This window comes from Dreissena polymorpha, chromosome 16 (genome assembly GCF_020536995.1).
Source record: "Dreissena polymorpha isolate Duluth1 chromosome 16, UMN_Dpol_1.0, whole genome shotgun sequence".
NCBI lineage: Eukaryota > Metazoa > Mollusca > Bivalvia > Myida > Dreissenidae > Dreissena > Dreissena polymorpha.
In genome coordinates, this window is record NC_068370.1 from 18,992,674 (window position 1) to 19,008,485 (window position 15,812).

At 37.2% G+C, this 15,812-nt stretch overlaps 1 protein-coding gene across 11 annotated transcripts in view; it reads right to left on the minus strand.

Moving 5' to 3' along the window:
* LOC127861490 (single-stranded DNA-binding protein 3-like) overlaps positions 1–15,812 on the minus strand; it is a 479,133-nt gene that overhangs the window by 430,706 nt on the left and 32,615 nt on the right. For 9 of the 11 annotated variants that reach the window (XR_008040241.1, XR_008040240.1, XR_008040239.1 and 6 more), the window contains exons 5-15: positions 14,644–14,685; positions 13,515–13,607; positions 12,202–12,270; positions 11,653–11,713; positions 10,198–10,286; positions 9,079–9,188; positions 7,993–8,038; positions 6,182–6,230; positions 5,656–5,732; positions 4,448–4,517; positions 3,962–4,092 (exon numbers count right to left, since the gene is read on the minus strand). Coding sequence is in view for 6 of the 11 variants with exons in the window: in XM_052400019.1 (XP_052255979.1) it covers positions 3,962–4,092; positions 4,448–4,517; positions 5,656–5,732; positions 6,182–6,230; positions 7,993–8,038; positions 9,079–9,188; positions 10,198–10,286; positions 11,653–11,713; positions 12,202–12,270; positions 13,515–13,607; positions 14,644–14,685 (837 nt within the window). In the remaining 5 variants the exon portion in view is untranslated. The remainder of the gene's footprint in view (positions 1–3,961; positions 4,093–4,447; positions 4,518–5,655; positions 5,733–6,181; positions 6,231–7,992; positions 8,039–9,078; positions 9,189–10,197; positions 10,287–11,652; positions 11,714–12,201; positions 12,271–13,514; positions 13,608–14,643; positions 14,686–15,812) is intronic. The other 2 variants (XM_052400017.1, XM_052400018.1) reach the window with 1 other exon arrangement.

The following is a 15,812-nucleotide window of genomic DNA, read 5'->3' on the forward strand; positions in this document are numbered from 1 at the left end:
GTTGAATAATTAGTTCAATTATTTAATTTTTACCTAATTATAAAAGGCAGTAAAAACCTAAAATTATCATGAATGACATGACTACATATTTAATATTTTGAAAATGTTTTCAATTTTAAGGACTTTAATCAGTCAGTAAAATGATGCATTGGTTTTTGAAGATCTGCTGAATAGAACAGAATGTGTGTTTGACAAACACATTTATCCTCCGTCCAGTCTAAACAACACATTTCTCAGACAAGATCAAGGTAACAGTAAAGGTTGGATGATATGGGATGATAAGGAATGGTCATAACCAAGAGCCAGGATATCTTAACAATAATTAAACCTTTTTGTTTAAAATAAAGAGTGCACAAGTTTTTGTTAAAGATTTAATTGAAATTTTTTTATGAACAAATCAACCAGAGGGGTTAATCACGTGACAAACAAGATGGAGATGTCCGTGCTGAAACAGGTATTTTTCCCTGTTTTATACCCTTTATTACTTGTATTAATTGTTTAAATGCCATATTTTCCAGCCATATCAGAAAGAAAGTGATTAGCATTTATTTCGTATTAATATTTGCTCTTTACCTTGAATTTACTGGCTGCGTATTTTCTTAGCAGGAGCTGTAATTTTGTGAACTACTAAGAAATTTAGCAGAGAGTAAAGTCAAGATAAAGATAGAATATTTATAAGATATAAACGCTAATCACTATCTAGCCAATAAAGCTGGAAAGTGAGCAGTATTTTAACTTCTAATTTTTTAATTTTTATAAAAGTAATAAAGGGTAAAAAATGGAGACGACTTGCTGTCTTGGCATGTACGTCGCCATCTAGTTTGTCACGTGATTCCCACTCTGACAACATAAATACTATTTTGTACCACACCATCAACTTAAACATAGTAATATGAACAAATGAAACTAGAGCTTTGTAACATACATGATGAATACCCCCACATGAAGAGTGGATGAAAAGTACTTGAAATAGGGAACACCATGCTGAATGTGTAAAATGCACTTAGTGACCCCGTGACCTAGTTTTTGGCCCGGCATGGCCCATGTTCAAACATGGCCTAGAGATCATCTAGACACAACTTCTGACCAAGTTTAGTGAAGAGCGGATGATAAGTACTTGAAATAGAGAGCAACCACCATACTGAATGTGTAAAACGCATTAAGTGACCCCGTGACCTATTTTTTGGCCCATGTTCGAACATGGTCTAGAGATCATCTATATAATACTTCTGACCAAGTTTGGTGAAGATCGGAAGTAAACTACTTCAATTAGAGAGCGGACACCATGCTCAATATTTTTAACGCACTAAGTGACCCGTGACCTAGTTTTTGACCCGGCAATGCCCATGTTCGTACTTGGCCTTAAGATCATCTAGATAAAACTTCTGACCAAGTTTGGTGAAGATCGGATGAAAACTACTTGAATTAGAGAGCAGACACCATGCTGAATGTTAAAAAACGCACTTAGTGACCCCGTGACCTAGTTTTTGGCCTGGCATGGCTCATGTTCAAACTTGGCCTAGCGATCATCTACCGGTAGATAAAACTTCTTACCATGTTTGGTGAAGATTGGATGAAAACTACTTGAAATAGAGAACAGACAACATGCTGAATGTTTAAAACGCACTCAGTGACCCCGTGACCTAGTTTTTGACCTGGCATGACCCATATTCAAACTTGACCTAGACATCATCTAGATATAACTTCTGACAAAGTTTGGTGAAGATCGGATGAAAACAACTTGAATCAGAGATCGGACACTTAATAACAACCAACAGAGAAATTCACTCCAATATACCCCCCTTAACTTTGTTTGTGGGGTATTCTTTTTTTTGGGGGGGGGGGGTATAATAAGTAACTTACACCACTTAACTTCAAAACAGGCTTAATAATTTTTAAAAGATGGGGACCTGCAGTGTAAGTATCAAAGAGTTGAAGCAATTGGTGATGGAGCTAAGCCAAACAGTAAAATGTGTAATGAATGAAGACATACCAAATTTGGATTTATTTCTATATTGTATACAAATTTCACACTGACCATAGGCTATCAAAAACTAATAAAATATGGGAATTAACAGAATTTGAGAGTATTTGTTCTATGTTCAAATAAATAGTAACCCCGTTAACTCCCAATGCTTGCCCGAACAGACAGAAGAAGAGATGGATAGTCTGGACTATCTATATAACCTCCTGCATTAAGGTTCAAGGAGAAATAAAGGCACTCATGCATTGTTTACAAATATATTTTAGAATCAATATTACTAGACCTACATGGCAGCCATGCATCAGGCTCAAAAGAGGGGTGAAAATAGCCAGTTAAAAGCAAGGAAGGATATGATAGCAGAGCATCATGGTGTATGTCAAGAAAAGGGAAGTAATTATCTCACTGAATCAGTCTAAGCCAGGGAGATATTTATCGTGCCTATGAACAAGACATTTTTATCTCATGTTGTCTTCAAAACAACGGGATGATTTTAATCCAATGGCATCAGTGTCAGATACACAACAAATTTGAATGCCTTTAGAAATTACTAGTATTAAAGTGAATACTGCTATAGCATTTATAGAACTTGTATTTTTTGTTTGCTAAAAAACTGAATTGCAAGCAAATATGTATACATGTTTGTCTATTTTCATAACGTAAACCACACTCATTGACTGTTAGATGATGCATCTTACAGGTAACTTACACTACAATATGTAATAAAAAACTAATAATTTGTTGAACTGTGATATTCAACCTCTATTAAAAATGCAAGCAACTGTATGTGACCTTGCACCAATTTATTGAGGTTACAGACATGACCTAATATATACAGACATGCATTCCATAGATGTGTATTTAATGCTTAAGGAAGTGATTTTACAATGACCTTTTTTACAACTGGTCAAAAAAGATTAAATTTTAAGTCATTTTATCATTAATTTACAAAGTAGACTGCTTATTATATGTTCACACATGATCACAACAAAAACATCAGTAAACAAAAATGTTTCAGAGTGACTGTCATGAAATATTCACAATGTGACTACCTACTGTGCAGAAATGTTGAACATTTAGGCGAAAAACATATTCGTGATATTGTTAAACACCTTTACTTTTGCACAATAAGGTTACCAATTTAGATGTTAGTGAAACCAGAAAAAAGATGGGGTCCTTTTAAATGTTAGATGTGAGGTTAGTACACTGGTGTGTGTTGATTGGCCCATTGAAAGCCCATTTGCAAATTTTTGGTGCATAACAACCTTCATTTGATTGACAGCAAGGGAGGTAATGCCAACAAGTAAGATTTTTTTGAAACTAAATAACCTCCCTTAATCAAGTTAAATTATTACATATAATATATATTTCAAGATTTTTTTTTTAGAATACACACTGATGCATCTTAGATGTTTAAAAAAATACATAAACAAAATGCATGCACAATTCAGAAGATTTTTATACTTATGTAGTTTTTTAAATAAATTCAATCTAAAATAAATAGCAGTATTATATTCATCTGACATTTTATAGCTCGAAAAGTGTTTTGATAAAAGAAGTAACAAAAAAATGTGTGCATTAGATAAGAAAAGCTTAGTTAACTGTGCAAACCTATGCTACATTATGTTAAATCACAACACAATTCTGGCCCTAATCACCAAGGGAGATCATCAACACCATCTTTGACTGCAATCACAGCATGGAATGACCTCCCTTTGCAAATGGTCCAACAGAGAAGCAATCTAATAGTTGACATCTTTTTCAGTGCACTGGCATAGCAACATTATTTCATACTTAATTTATTTAACATTCCCTAATGTTCACTATTTTGAAAAAGTAAGTATACTAATAAGTTTTATTTCTTAGATACATTTGTAGATACTATTTATAACAAAAACCTCTATTTCTCTTAAGTTTCTAGTTGCTAGCCAAGGACTGAAAAAGGATTAGTGAAGAATAAGGCTTGAAGGGCTGACTTACACTATCTTGATAGCCCCCTAAGTTCCCGTATCCCCCCATGTCAGGTCCCGGACCATTTCCGTTTTGTGGCATATCGTCTCGCGGAGTTCCTGGGCCGTTTGCGGGAGAATTTTTCATACCATCCATATCACCTGCAGTGAAGATATTACAGCTGAATGATGCATGTCATGAGAACAGTTTTGTGACGTTATTTATAAAATGTGTAATAATAAACACAGGTAATAAGATATTCCTTGTAGAACTTTATAACTTAGACTAAAACTTCTCCTGTAACAATACTTGAAAACCAAAAGCTAATCAATGATGTTAGTTGTGTTGTCTAACGCGATGTACCGGTTTGCATACAGTGAATTATGAAATTGGATCTTTAAATTGTGCACCATATGCATTCCACACAAATTGCTATTGTAAATAGCTTGTGTCTTACATAATTTTCGACTGAATGCATTGTATACAGTGAAGCATGTTGTTACCATGGTAACTCACCATTCATGACCGGAGTCATACCATCTGGACCCATACCCATGCCATTGTCACCCCCTGGCATGCCTGGATACTGGAACCAAGAATGCACAACACTCAGCATTAACCGACAAACAGAATAATACAGCAAAACACTGGAAGCAGTCATGTGTGTGTGTGATCACCACACAAGTCATATACAATTTCAGTAAGTTTCAAGAATACATAACAATCACAAAATCATTACTTTTCATTGACAAATACATAATCTTAATTTGTTTCAATTTCAGACACACAAAAACACTGCAGCTATATAAATCTTGTTCCGAAATACACAACATTAACTGACCACATTAAGACAGGGTTTTTATGCTGATTTCAACATTTGTACATAAAATACTCAGTGGGTTGCAATTCAAAATAATTCTTCAGCTGCATTCCTGAAAACATATTACATATTAACAACAGACAGTTAAATCACTATTTATTTGAAAAACCCTGATGTTCAAATGAGAGAAACCTTCTGAAAGTAAGACAAATAATACCCTTGAAGAATACATAAAGAACTAAAGCTGGTCAATCAAAACATCATGGAGAGTAGAAGAGATATGAGTCCTGCTCTGGGAAAATAGGGCTAAATGGCATGTGCCTAAAGTGTTATCCCAGATTAGCCTGCGCAGTCTGAACAAATTAATTAAGGATAACCCTTTACGCCTAAATATTATTTTCACAAAGAGCAGACTTTATAAGAACAAAAGATGTGTTTGTCAGAAACACAATGCTCCCTACTGCGCCCCTTTGATTTATTAATAATTATTTTTAATTATATCCCTTTACAAAATATTACTTTCCTTGAAAAAATGATCTGTACCTGCCAAATGATAAATAGAAATTATCTCCCTTTAAAGTTTGTTACTTCCCTTTGATTTGTTTTTTACATTTGACCTTGAAGGATGACCTTGACCTTTCACAACTCAAAATGTGCATCTCCATGAGATACACATGCATGCCAAATATCAAGTTGCTATCTTCAATATATGCAAAAAATATCGCCAATGTTAAAGTATTCCGACGGACGGACGGATGGACAGACAGTTCAAATGCTATATGCCACCCTACCGGGGGAATAAAAATACAATAAATGCAGAAATGGTCTCCCTAAAAAAACCTGAGAAAACTGCACAGGCTTATCTGGGATGACACTTTAAGCTCATAAATAAACCCCTGCTTACCCCTGGATGCATGCCCATGGGCCCCCCTCCTGGCCCCTTCATCATCCCGTACATCCCGTCACCTGAGCTTGTTGAATCTGAATGGCAAAGGTACACAGATAAGGCACTGTAGGGACTTGTGAACCGCAGGGAAATGGTCAATCATGAACTTCAAGATAAAGCTCACATATTGAGCTTGTTGAAAAATAAAAGGAATTGGAGTATAACAAGAAAACAACATTCTGCTGTTAAAAAGCTGGATTGGTAGTATTTATTCACGTTTGAAGCATATCTACTCAACGTAACTACCTCTTAATCCTCTTCAATTTGTGTAATATATGACGACATTGCAAGAGCAATAAGCAGTACACTTTTACTGTAGTTGATATATTTTCAATAGCTTCCATTAGTAATACAAGTTTACTCTTTGAAACATGTTAAAATCTTACAAAAAGTACTGTTTTGGAACTACCTCAACAATAAGCAGTTATTTCATGAAACCCTAATTACCCTCAGTGCATTCTCCACCAGGGTGGGTGATTCTTACCTTGAGGACTAGGCATGATTGGAGTGCCTGGTGGACCACCCTGTGGAATCTACAACACAAAATACTTCATTTAAGTAATTGCTCTGCACTTCCATGGAGTTCAATAACAAACAGTGCATAATCCATTATATGCAGTTTGCATACTTTATTAAATGCTGACTTTTTTTTTGCAAGTGCAATTGATAGATCTCAATGACTAAAGAACAAGATTTTAAGGTGGTGGTGGTGGTGGTGGTGGTGGTGGAGGTGGAGGAGGAGGAGGAGGAGGAGGAGGAGGAGGAGGAGGAGGAGGAGGAGGAGCAGTAGCAGCAGCATTACAATAACAATACTTAAGAATGATCAAATGGGAAAAGGTAACCTAGCACTGGCAGTAAATATGGGGCTCATTTACAGGTCAGATTTGGAATCTCTGCTGAAAAATGAGATTTTAAATGAATTAAAGGGAGGCAAATGCTGTAATAAAAAGAACATGCATAAACGGTAGTTGTTTCCCTTGTTTGAACCATGCTAAATCCTTAAAATGCCTATTTCCAGTAACTGTGACCTTCACCTGTGACCTTGACCTTTGACCTAGTGACCTCAAAATCAATAGGGGTCATCTGCGAGTCATGATCAATGTACCTATGAAGTTTCATGATCCTAGCCCCAAGTGGTCTTGAGTTATCATCCGGAAACCACCTGGTGGACGGACCGACCGACATGAGCAAAGCAATATAACCCCTCTTCTTCGAAGGGGGGCATAATAAAATACAATTTCAAAACATAATATAATGTTATGAAATAAATAACCTCTTGAAATAACTATACACAATCTTCTAGAGGAGGTACATTACTGGTACATTAATAGTAAAACATGTAAAATTATATAACACTGTTTCTTAGAGAGGAAAATATACACTGGTAATATAACGGTATCTAATATTGGAAAATAAATGTGGCCTCTAGAGTGTTAACGAGGTTTTACTATAGCCATAAAAGGAAAAATGCCCCGCCCCTTGGCAGCCATGTTTTACAAGCAAAGGTTACCATTTTCGAACTTATCCAAGATATCATTGGGACAAATCTTCTGACCAAGTTTCATGAAGATAGGAAAATAAATGTGGCCTCTAGAGTGTTAACAGTTAACAATGTTTTACTATAGCCATATAAGGAAAAATGCCCCGCCCCCTGGCGGCCATGTTTTCCAACGAACCAGCATCATTTTTGAACTCGTCGAACATATTATTGGGGTGAATCTTCTGACCAAGTTTCATGAAGATCAGACAATAAATGTGGCCTCTAGAGTGTTAACAAGATTTTACTATAGCCATATAAGGAAAAATGCCCCGCCCCTTGGCAGCCATGTTTTTCAAGCAAACGTAACCATTTTCAAACTCATCCAAGATATCATTGAAACCAATCTTCTGACCAAATTTGATGAAGATAGGACAATAAATGTGGCCTCTAGAGAGTGAACAAGGAAAATGTTGACGCCGCACAACGGACGACGGACAACTGACAAAAGGCGATCACGTTAAACCGGTTACGGGAAAAGGTTAACCGGTTTATGATTTTTGTAACCTCTTGCATCCCTACTAAAAACGGTAATATATGTAACATTATACAAGACTGTTACTTAGAGATGTAAATTGAGAGTTGTACTATATGTAACATTATACACCACTGTTTCTTAAATAGTTAAATTAACACTGGAAAAATATGTAACATTATGCAACAGTTTCTTAGGTTGTTATATAAACATAGGTTAATTAAGTAACATTATACAAAACTGCTTTACTGCGGCCGTTACAAAAGTGACACGGTGTACTTACTGATGATGAAGATGATGATGGGGGCCAAGGTCTACTGCCGCTGTGCCTGAAAAACATCAGAGATGTCGTCACTAAAAGCATAGATATGAACACTAAATACACCTGCTTCTATAATCTTCTAATTGCGTACACTAATCATGATTTTATAGAAAGATCAAATTTTAAAAGAGGCATAACTTTTTATTTTTTTACATTAGAATTTGCATTAACACAGCTTCAGGTTGTAAGGAACAACACAGGCAAGATTGAATGTTGTGTGTTTACTTTTTTATAACATGCCATGGACAGACATTCACGATGACTTCAGTACACCTCCCTTTACATTGTTACAGGGTATGATGACATTGCATTATACAGTCTTGATAACTGTCACATGTAAATCTAACATTTGGATAGGGGGCATTCTACATATAAATCTTACATTGACACAGGGGGCATTCTACATAAAAATCTTAAGATTGAGATAGGGGGAAATCCGTATGTAAATCTTACATTCAGATAGGCAGCATTCAACATGTAAATCTTACATTGAGATAGGGGGAATTCCACATGTAGATCTTACATTTAGATAGGGGGAATTCAACATGTTAATCTTAAATTGAGATAGGGGGTATTCTACATATAAATCTTACATTGAAATAGGGGGCATTCCAAATGTAAATCTTACATTGAGATAGGGGCACTCCACATGTTAATCTTAAATTGTGATTGGGGCCATTCCAAATGTAAATCTTACTTTGAGATAGGGGGCATTCCACATGTAAATCTTACATTAAGATAGGGTGCCTTCTTCATGTAAATCTTACACTGAGATAGGTGGCATTCCACATGTAAATCTTACATTGAGATAGGGGGCCTTCTACATGTAAATCTTACACTGAGATAGGTGGCATTCCACATGTAAATCTTACATTGAGATAGGGGGCCTTCTACATGTAAATCTTACATTAAGATAGGTGGCATTCCACATGTAAATCTTACATTGAGATAGGTGGCATTCCACATGTAAATCTCACATTGAGATAGGGGGCATTCTACATGTAAATCGTACATTGAGATATGCGGCATTCTACATATAAATTTTACATTGAGATAGGGGGCATTCCTCCGGGTCCTGGATGGCCAGGGCTCATACTGTTGGGGGGCGGGCCTCGAATACCGGGCCCATATGTGCCTGGACCCATACCGTCATAGACCTGCAAAATAGACACATTGACAGTAAATATCTACTCTACAGTTGACATGAGAATCATATATCACCAAAGACGAATTCAAGTATATTCCTTCATTAAAAAAAATTCTCTTGCATAGATTAGTCCCAAACCAAACTGAGTTCACTGGACCTGACATATGACCAGGTTGACTTACAGAGTTGTTTATAGGACTGACTGGGTTCATTGGACCTGACATAAGACCAGGTTGACTTACAGAGTGGTTATAGAACTTACTGGGTTCATTAGACCTGACATACAACCGGTTTGACTTACTGATTGGTTTATAGGTCTGACAGGGTTCATAGGACATGATATATGACCAGGTTGACTTATGGAGTGGTTTATAGGATTGCCTGGGTCCATTGGACCTGACATACAACCGGTTGACTTACGCAGTTGTTAATAGGACTGACTGGGTTCATAGGACCTGACATACGACCAGGTTGACTAACAGAGTGGTTTATAGGACTTACTGGGTTCATTGGACCTGACATACAACCGGTTTGACTTACTGATTGGTTTATAGGTCTGACTGGGTCCATTGGACCTGACATACAACCGGTTGACTTACGGAGTGATTAATAAGACTGACTGGGCTCATTGGACCTGACATACGACCAGGTTGACTTACGGAGTGGTTTATAGAACTGACTGGGTTCATTGGACCTGACATATGACCGGGTTGACTCACGGAGTGGTATATAGGACCGACTGGGTTCATTTGACCCGACATACGACCAGGTTGACTTACAGATTGGTTTATAGGAGTGACTGGGTCCATAGGACCTGATATATGACCGGTTGGACTTACGGAATGGTTTATAGGACTGAATGGTTTCATTGGACCTGACATACAACCAGGTTGACTTACCAAGTGGTTTTTAGGACTGACTGGGTTTATTGGACCTGACATACGACCGGGATGACTTACAGAGTGGTTTATAGGACTGACTGGGTAAATTGGACCTGACATATGACCAGTTTGACTTACGGAGTGGTTTATAGGACTGACTGGGTTCATTGGACCTGACATACGACCGGGATGACTCATTCTCTGCATGGGACCCATGCCTGGATGACCTGAAAAAGAGAGATCCATACATTCAATTACTTAGTTGAGTCACGCTTGAAGTGTTTTACGACAGCATTAAACATTAAGAATACGCCAATGCAGGAACAGATTGCAATAAATCAACACCAGTGGTTATACAGGCATGTTTGAACAACACATTCTAAATTAACAACTTACTTTAAAGACAAGAATGTTATCTTCAAGATTTTTTTCAAGTGCTTGACAGTATAACGTAAGCCATCACGGGGAAATTGTTCGTATTCAATAAGGTCAAGGTAATATAGTCATATTCTAAGTAGAAGAGGACCATAAGTGAAACATATTGATCGCTTATGTTTTAAAGAAGTTGTACTTTAAAGACAATTCTGAGTTCAGGTATATTTTCCACAATCTATTGAACATTTCTAAAGACATAAAACAAACAAATCAGATTTTATTTCAAGTTTGATAGCAATAGCTTGGGTGGGATGGAAAAAAAAATTGTATAGGGGGGGGGGGGGTTCTGGGGTGGGGCGTGGGGGATGGTTTGGGTAAAGTCCATTGTGCTATGTCAGGTAAATTTTGTTTTGTCCAAGTATGAATCAAATCTGATCATAAATAAAGAAGTCATGGCAATTTAAGCAAAATTTATTAATTTGACCTTGAGAGTCAAGGTCATTCAAAGGTCAAGGTCAAATTTAACTTGCCAGGTACAGTAACCTCATGATAGTAAGTAAGTATTTGAAGTTTGAAAGCAATAGCCTTGATACATTAGAAGTAAAGTGGATCTAAACACAAAATTTAACAAAATTTCAAAGTTACTAAGTCAAAAAAAGGGCCATAATTCCGTCAAAATGCCAATCAGTTATGCAACTTGTCATGTACAGTCCCCTTATAATTGTAAGCAAGTGTTCCAAGTCTGAAAGCAGTAGCTATGAAACTTTAGGAGTAAATGGAACCAAAAACACAGAACTTGACATAATTTTCAATTTTCTAAGTATAATAGGGGCCATAATTCTGTCAAAATGCAAGTCAGAGTTACATAACTTTGCCTGCACAGTCTCCTTATGATAGTTAGCAAGTGTTCCAAGTCTGAAAGCAATAGCTATGATAATTAGGAGTAAAGTGAACCAAAACACAAAACTTAACACAATTTTCAATTTTTAGTTTTAGAAATTTAACAACATATTCTAAGTAAAAAAGGGGCATAACTTTAAAAATATTGTTGACAGTGTTATCCAGCTAGACCTAAACAAGTGTCTTGTTGCCAAGTCTGCCCTCCCAAACCCATCCCCTAACTACCGCAGGGCATCTGAAAAAATCCTTTGGAAAGCACTGGCATTAAGCCCCGTTTTCTCAGAAGGCAGCTCTATATTGTTCACAAAATGCACGTACCTGGTCGGGGCTCCATACTGTTTGGCATTGGCATCGGACCTGCACCACTGCCAGGTGGACCCTGAAACACATGGGCAGATAACAGATGATACATCTTCATTCTGATGCATGGCTATAAAACAACTTGCAAATGTCCTCACTGCACAAGAACTCAAAATCATTCTTAGGTGACCAAAAGTCTACAATAAATCTAAGGTTCTTTCTTCATACAATTAAAGGAAAAAATGTGTTATTATTGCGATAATACTCTTACATTAGTGAGGACATGTAACAAAATGAAAGTAGTAATTTTTTTCAGTACACAAACTTAATTTATTACCAATTTATTTGTACAAAATCTTGAGTATAGTAACAAGTGGTTCATTTTTTGTACTAAGTCTAGAGTATTGTATCAAGTGGTTCAACTAGAGCATGGACAAATACTCAGACAACATCCCAGTATAATGCCCTACTAGTTCTATTTATTTAAGTAATCCAGTTATAAAATTCAAATAAATCAGGATTCATAGTTATGTGTAGCCACAAATGTATGCCCCATATTGCACCTACATTAAACTGATCCTGCATTCTAATTCCTGGCCCTCGTGGTCCCCCAGGGTAACGTGGTGACATGAATGGCTGAAAATAACACAATCAACCTCACTGACCATGGATACCATGTTGATCATGAACAAGAATCCAATTATAATCACCTTCAGACTTACACAACCTTCAATGATATCCTTTTTTTCATTGATAAGACATACAACTTAATCTTTTAAAACAAAGCCATTATACAATTAAATTGAAGTAACATCAATATGAGCCTCGTTTTGGGAAAACTGGGCTTAATACATGTGTGCTAAGTATTGTCCTAGATAGGCCTGTGAATCCACACTGGGCTTAATACATGTGTGCTAAGTATTGTCCTATATAGGCCTGTGAATCCACACTGGGCTTAATACATGTGTGCTAAGTATTGTCCTATATAGGCCTGTGAATCCACACTGGGCTTAATACATGTGTGCTAAGTGTTGTCCTAGATAGGCCTGTGAATCCACAATGGGCTTAATACATGTGTGCTAAGTGTTGTCTAGATAGGCCTGTGAATCCACACTGGGCTTTAATACATGTGTGCTAAGTATTGTCCTATATAGGCCTGTGAATCCACACTGGGCTTAATACATGTGTGCTAAGTGTTGTCCTAGATAGGCCTGTGAATCCACACTGGTCCTAGATAGGCCTGTGAATCCACACTGGGCTTAATACATGTGTGCTAAGTATTGTCCTAGATAGGCCTGTGAATCCACACTGGGCTTAATACATGTGTGCTAAGTATTGTCCTAGATAGGCCTGTGAATCCACACTGGGCTTAATACATGTGTGCTAAGTGTTGTCCTAGATAGGCCTGTGAATCCACACTGGGCTTAATACATGTGTGCTAAGTGTTGTCCTAGATAGGCCTGTGAATCCACACTGGGCTTAATACATGTGTGCTAAGTATTGTCCTAGATAGGCCTGTGAATCCACACTGGGCTTAATACATGTGTGCTAAGTGTTGTCCTAGATAGGCCTGTGAATCCACACTGGGCTTAATACATGTGTGCTAAGTGTTGTCCTAGATAGGCCTGTGAATCCACACAGGCTAATCAGGGACAACACTTTCGCCTAAAGAAAGTGGATTTTTTTGTTTAAAAGAGACTTCCTTTCAAACTAAAATTCCATAACAACAGAGAGTGTCATCCTTGATTGAACTGCAATATATTTCTTGACTGTCTAGTTAGGCGACACAAAAACTGGTATTACCATGTGATGCTTACCGGAACAATAGGAATTTTGGCATTATTTTATAAAACTGACATAACTGATGGGGGTGCACTTACTGGAAAAAACCCTGGTGGCATGCCAGGACCTCCTGGGCCCATCCCGTCTTGGTTTGGAGGCATCTGGCCAATAGGACTGGGTGCAGACGGATTCTGGAACATTTCAACAACAATTGACTATAAGCTGACAGCTATAAATATTAGTATTGATAGCAACAAGTTATAGGTTGTTTTATAAAACTGTATTAATAAGTGTTATAAGATATAAAAGAATGGTGAGATTGTGTTACAAATAGTCTATCTTATAATATTAGTCAATAAACAATTTAACTACAAATAGACTCTAAGGACTACTGCATTATACAAAGAGATTTCTACATATTTAAGACATAACAAATGTAACAAACAGGAAAATAATGTTTGGAAATTGCACAACTAAATTTTGCAATAAATGTGCTCAATTACATTAACTCAATAAATCTATCTTAAAATTATTTGTAATGTCTGATGCTATTCCATTTTCAACATTATTTCAGTGAAGCCACAGCAGGCAGTTAAATAACTCACTTTTCTTGGAATAGCTGGTTGACCAGTACTAAGTGCACTCACTCACAGAAACTGATAACCGTCCTACTTAAATCAGAGGTTGGGAGAGAATGGCTGAAGAAAGGATTTCATGACCAATTTTACCACAATTTATGAATCCACTCCAAGGATCAAACCCGCGATCTTAATATTTGATGGGCTAGTGCTTTACCATCTGAGTAAGCTTAACTTAAATAAAAATTATTTTAATGTTTATGACCTTTGTTCTGAATTAACTCTTATCATAGCCAATATACAGAAACATGTACATGTATTTTACATCATGCTGACATGTTTTTAACGTGTGTGCTCCTCTACATTGCTCTACATGAAGTTCCCTTCACCGATTACGAAAACAAGTAAAGCAAAGGCAATGTAAATTGTTAATATAATTAAAAGCATTGCTGAAATATTCAGAAACAAAAGATATATTGTAATGAAAACATAAACTTGGATACCAGGAAATGTACATGTATCATAAAATCAAATAGTTTTAAGACAGGAAATGTATACATAAAGGGAAATAAAGAATGGGTTATGCAACCAAAAAGGGAATCAAAAGTACCTGTCAAGGAAAGAAATATAGAAACACTGGTGTACTTACATGAGCTATACCGTTTAGGCCATACCCTGAATTTACAAAGCCCTGAAATGAGCCAGAGAGATTTGCAACAATTTTCTCCTTGTGGCACATTAATTTGTCTTGAGGCTAAGTTAGTTACACTTTGGCTTTTTCTCAGATTGCATAACATTGTGGGAATGATTTAAGATTGAAACTGAAGAAAGAGCATTTTTGAGAAAAATGACTTCAAAAAAGCTTGCCCACTTACATTGGGAAGTCTTGAAAAATTGTAAAAAAAAAGTAGCAACTGTCTAAAGTATTTAATAACCTACGTCAACTTGTGTCAACGTCACTAGATGTGTTTGACAAACAAATAATTAGCAAGAGAACAAGAGAACAATAAATTTAAAACAAAATTAAAATCAGCATTATCAAAGAAATATGGCTAATGAATAAGAACAACTTATTATAACTGCATGCTGCTTGATGATGCATGCAGCTAGACCAATGATTGGACGCTGTCAACTGATGGGACTGCAGACCAATGATTGGAGGCGGTCAACTGATGGGACTGCAGGCCAATGATTGGAGGTGGTCAACTGATGGGACTGCAGACCAATGATTGATCATGGTCAACTGATGGGACTGCAGACCAATGATTGGACACGGTCAACTGATGGGACTGCAGACCAATGATTGGACGCGGTCAACTGATGGGACTGCAGACCAATGATTGGAGGCAGTCAACTGATGGGACTGCAGACCAATGATTAGACATGGTCAACTGATGGGACTGCAGACCAATGATTGGACGCGGTCAACTGATGAGACTGCAGACCAATGATTGGAGGCGGTCAACTGATGGGACTGCAGACCAATGATTGGACATGGTCAACTGATGGGACTGCAGACCAATGATTGGACGCGGTCAACTGATGGGACTGCAGACCAATGATTGGAGGCGGTCAACTGATGGGACTGCAGACCAATGATTGGACATGGTCAACTGATGGACTTGCAGACCAATGATTGGAGGCGGTCAAATGATGGGACTGCAGACCAATGATTGGACACGGTCAACTGATGGGACTGCAGACCAATGATTGGACACAGTCAACTGATGGGACTGCATACCTATGATTCGACGCGGTCAACTGATGGGACTGAAGACCAATGATTGGAGGCAGTCAACTGATGGGACTGCAGACCAA